This window comes from Castanea sativa, chromosome 4 (genome assembly GCF_040712315.1).
Source record: "Castanea sativa cultivar Marrone di Chiusa Pesio chromosome 4, ASM4071231v1".
In the NCBI taxonomy this organism is placed as follows: domain Eukaryota; kingdom Viridiplantae; phylum Streptophyta; class Magnoliopsida; order Fagales; family Fagaceae; genus Castanea; species Castanea sativa.
The window spans coordinates 11,361,898-11,367,384 of NC_134016.1; the positions used below are offsets into that span (position 1 = coordinate 11,361,898).

At 34.3% G+C, this 5,487-nt stretch overlaps 1 protein-coding gene across 1 annotated transcript; it reads left to right on the forward strand.

The window, feature by feature from the left end:
- Positions 1-3,936: 3,936 nt before the first annotated feature.
- Positions 3,937-4,457, forward strand: LOC142632444 (toll/interleukin-1 receptor-like protein). The gene is made up of 2 exons (XM_075806843.1): positions 3,937-4,121; positions 4,187-4,457. The coding sequence occupies exons 1-2, from the start codon at positions 3,937-3,939 to the stop codon at positions 4,455-4,457; spliced, it is 456 nt and encodes a 151-aa protein (XP_075662958.1).
- The last annotated feature ends 1,030 nt before the right edge of the window (positions 4,458-5,487 follow it).

A 5,487-nucleotide genomic window follows, 5' to 3' on the forward strand; every position in this document is an offset into this window, starting at 1 on the left:
TCTTGGAGAAGTACTGAGCAAACACTTGTTGCTTTGTCTACCATAGAGGCAGAATTTGTTGCATGCTATGAAGCAACAACACAAACATTATGGTTAAGAAATTTTATCATAGGTCTCAAGATTGTCGATTTTATATCGAGACCTCTAAAGATTTTTTGTGACAATTCGGCTGCAGTTTTCTTCTCTAAGAATAATAAAAGTGAAGTCAAAGTAAACATATCAAAATAAAGTACCTCAAGGTTAGAGAGAATGTTAAGAAACAAAAGGTGTCCATTGAGCATATTAGTACTAAGCTAATGATTGCTGATCCCATGACTAAGGGTTTGCCAACCAAACCATATAAAGACCACGTGGAACATATGGGACTTAATAATTTATTTGATGTTTAATTTCTCTTTAGTTGTTTTGTATTTGGGACACATATTTGCTTGTTCTTAGAGAATAAAAGACAATATATATATATATATATATATATATATATATATATATATTTTGTGCACATAAAGTATATACATATAAAGTTTTTTTAATCCATGGGGATAAATAAAGAACAATATATCCGTGGAGATGTTTAGAGGAGGACTCGAACGGCTAATAAGTAGTCCATTCATAAAGAATTAATGGTCCATAAAGTATTCATGTAAGGATTACATTACATTGTAATACATGGAAGGAAATATTCATTATAATTGAGGGGATTACCGCCATGATTCATGTATTGGATTCTTTATTTAAGTGGGAGCATTTCACAACTAGTGACATGGATAATATCGTGGCTATAGCATAATGATAAGCATTTATTGAGTTATTTAAATTTCATGTGGGCCAAGTGGGAGAATGTAGGATTATATCTCCTTAAGGAGAATTTTATGTGGCCCACATTTGAAGATGAAACTCATGTCTTAAGTTTCTTATTTCATGTCTTAAGTTTCCTATTTGTGAAAGTTACATGTTAGATGTAACATCCTTTAGTAATTCTCAAATGGTGTAACCCATTTGGTTAATAAACACCATAAAGTTACAACTTTTAAGCTCCTTGATGGAATGAGAGTTATGGAAATCTTCATCTAAAATGGTCCCTAGTCTAGTCTATATATATATAGCCTGTGTTTCCATCAAAAGGATGGGTGTAAGGAAAATGTCATAGACTAGAAGACCATTTTATATACACTATGATCATATAGTGAGTCTTCTTTTCTTCAAAGACTTAAACAACTATGGCTGGAGATATGTTTATTTTATTCTGCAACTCTAAATTTATCTTACAATACCCTCCTAGCCCTATGCCAATCCATTCTTTTTCCCAATAAACCTTATAAATAAGTTGAGTACTAACTACTAAAATCAAAGATTGAGACAAACAATGACAGTTGGCAATATATATATATATATATAAATTAGTGGGAGCAAAATGAATACATTGTTCTACATAGAATCGTATCATCCAAATCCAACCAGGAAGCATAGACGACACCCATATTCTCCCGCGAGACAACGCCATTTACTGAGCCAACCTTTGCGCTTCTGCTTTCCTCTGTATGTATCTCTCTCTCTTTCTATGTCCTCGAATTTTCACAATTCCAATTCTACACTTCACTTTTCATTGTTTTTGTTGATGACCCCTTCGGTGATCCCAAGGTCATCAGAGATGCTTACTGCACCGTCTTCTTCAGTTGCCTCTCTCGCCTCACCACTGAACACACTCTACGTCTCTTCTCTTTTCAACCCTCTCTCTTTCTCTTTGTTTGGTTGATAAGAAAGCTAAAAGGAAAATAAAATCATTTAACAAAATTTGAAGTTTTTTATTTTTTTATTTATTTATTTTTGTATACTTTTAGGCGCTGTATCAATATCTTTCCATTTCATGTCTCTTTGGTTGCTGAGAAAAAATGAGATATTAATCCTTAAATGAATTTTTGTATATATAAAAAAAAATTAAGGTTGTCCAATAAGTAAAATTTTAAGAAAAAAAAATTTATTAATAAATATAAGGAGGGGAAATTTGTTAAATTCTCCCATAGAGAAATTATTCACTTCTATATATAAGAGAAGTCCTTCCCTCTTCTCACAACAAATAATGTGCCAATGCGTATGAGTTAAAGGTCCACATGAAGTTAAATTTTGAAAATTGAGGAATTCATACAAAAAAGACAAACTATTTCAAATTCTACTACATAAATGGTACAAACTAAACTATCAATAAATGTAATTGGTAGGTTCCAACAACATAATAAATAAATGTTGCATATATAGTAAAACTTTGTACGCTATATGCACAAATTATTTTATAATATTTTTACAAATGATTGAAATGGCAAATTCTAAATAACATTCATCTAGATCCATCATTAATATAATATTTTTATTTAGAGAAATGATATGTCTATAACATTTTCACAACATTTTTACAACAAATCTTAAGTGGCAGGTTGTTACTAGTTCTTATTGTTGAGGCAAAATAGTAATCCTAGTGTTAGGTTCAAATTTGAACCAATAACAACTAACCATCTGTGATTTGTTGTAAAAATGTTGTAAAAATGTTGTTGACATAGCATCTCTCATTTATTTATTAATAATTGCATACCACATTAGCAGCTTGTAAAAAAAAATTGTAAATAAATGTAATTGATGGGTTCCAACAACATAATAAATAAATGTTGCATATATAGTAAAACTTTGTACTATATCTTTAGCAATACTCATATGCTACATACACAAATTATTTTACAATATTTTTACAAACTATTAATATGAAAATTTCTAAATAGTACTCATCGGGGTCTATCATTAATATTACATTATTACTTATTAATAATCACATACCATGTCAGTTGCTTGTAAAAAAAATGTAAAATAGTTTGTAATTTTTTCATTTTCCATTGATTTTGGGCCTTTAACAAAATAATAAATAAATGTTGTATGTATAGAAGTGGGAGTATTTTCTTAGAAACATCATTAGATGGCAATTAAGCTACGAACTTGCTTAGCATTACTCAATTAATATAACATATTTGGCCCTACTTAAGGGACTTATCAATAGATGACCTAGGGCTGTCCAGAGACCCGACCAACTCGACTCACCCGCCGCCGCCGACCGAACCCAACCCGATGCTGACCGATCCAACTTCTCCGGCGGTCGGAAACGAGTTTGTTCCTTCAAAACCCGAGTTTGGCGGGTCGGACGCTGGTTTTCCTTCTCCAGAATGCGATCAAAACCGATCCGACCAATCTATGAGATTACTGGTGATATTTGGTAGATCCGATGAGATTTAAACCATTTTCGTTAAGGTCTCGGCAAGATTTCACCGGATCTGGCCAAGATCTTGCCGAAAATGGCCTAAATTAGGCCTGATCTGGAGAAACCTCAAAAAATTTTGCCGGATTTTCGCCATTTTTATGCTGGATTTTCGCAGTTTTCACGCCGTTTTTTGCCATTCTCACACTGGTTTTTACCATTTTCTGGATTTTCGACCCTGACCGACCTGTCCGCCGTCATCTGATGGTCTGATCCGCCCGATCCGTTCATTCCGGCGGTCGGCAACGGGTGCATTTTTTTGCCACCTGATTCCGGCGGGTCGATTCCGGGTTGGGCACAAACCCGACCCGGACCGACCCATGGACAACAGCCCTAAGATGACCGAATAGAATGACATATACAAGGATACAAGGATATTATTTGGCACAATATATTACCTTATATTGATCATCAACTTTAACGTTCATCAAGGGGGCAACTACTATATAATTACCATGTATGAGTAGTATTCTCCCTAAGAATTGGTCTCATTGCCGGCTTCTTGTTTAATTTTTTCTCTAACGTTTCGATGATATAGATATAAATAATCTCTTCTCTCATGAAAAGCAAAAGTTATACATAGTCTGACCTCCAAATACTCTCCTCATTCTGGTCTTTTGTGTGTGCTGCAACCAATAACCATGGCTTCTTCATCTTTTCAACCCCCACCTTGCACTTGCAGTGAATATGACGTCTTCATTAATTTTCGCGGTGAAGATACTCACACAAGGTTTACAGACCATCGCTATAAGGCTTTAAAAGACAGAAGTATTCGAGTGTTTAGAGATGATAGTGACCTCGAAAGAGGAAGGAAGAAACAGAGCTGGTGAAGGTAATCGAAACATCAAGGATTACGGTTATCATGTTTTCCAAAAACTATGCTAATTCCAGGTGGTGCCTTGATGAGCTCGTGGTGATCATGGATTGCAAAAGTAGTACTAGTAGGTGTAAATGTAATCAAGCTTTAGAAGTGGTACCTATTTTCTATGAGGTGTCTCCGTCCAATGTACGAGAACAGAAGGGAAATTTTACAGAAGTGCCTCCAAATTTCTCTGTAGACACGGTGAAGAAATGGAGGAAGGCATTGAAAGACACTGCAAATTTGTCGGGCTTCCCCTTGGGAAAAGATAGGCAACTTAATTTCTATCTTTACTTGCGGTAATTTAATCTCTTCTTTTTTCAGGTTTTTTTTTGTCGTCATAATTAAAATCTCAACCTATATCCTTCTTAAATTTTATAAAAGAAAAAGAAAAGATACGCATGTTGTTAATGGTTTGTCAATAATCATCCCATCACTGATATATACATATTTCCTTTCATAGTGTGCACGCACATGTGTGATATGGGTAAAGCCTAAGCCCATACTAAGCCAACTATATTAAGATATCATTAAACGAGAATAATGTCATATAAACACCAGAGAGAGCTTACTTCAAACCAATACGAGACTCATAAAAAAAAGATACAAGTGTTTGAAACACACACTCACACTAACAATTGAAGCGTGTAATTTGTCAATACTTATTCATCCCTGTATATTTTCCTTCATAATGTGTAGATTATATAACTACATGGGATTCTCTAGGTGAAGAGTATGTATATATCTAACATATGATATATCTTATCATGTTTTGCACAGGAAAGTTTTATTGTACAACAACAACAAATAAAAAACTTTTTTTTTTTTTGAGGTGCACATAACATACTTAATTAGTTCCAAATTTTGAAATCATTTTTGAATCCACAACTAATTAATCAATGTCAAAATTGACATGTATAGTTATATATGGTGTGTATCCACTACTTTTTATTTTTTAATGAACAAAAAATGGGTAGAGGGGGGCAATTTGAGTTGACGTCTTCCACTTAGACGTGATTATAGTGACACTTTATCCATCGAGGATGCTAGTGAGCATGAGCCGAGAGCACGTCTCCCACCAAGGCGTGACTATAGTGACACTCTCCCATTAAGGACGCTATTGAGCATGAGCTAAGAGCATAGAGTTATTTCTTAAACACTTTTTATTGTGGGATTCGAACTTGGGATCTACACCTCCTAAACCCTTAGGAGTGAGCCCATAACCACTAGACATACCAACCACTCCCGGACCTCGGTGGTGGTGTATGTCCACCACTTAAAGGCTATTACAAAATTGACTAGAAATATTTTACAAATTACATAGTCTGTAATT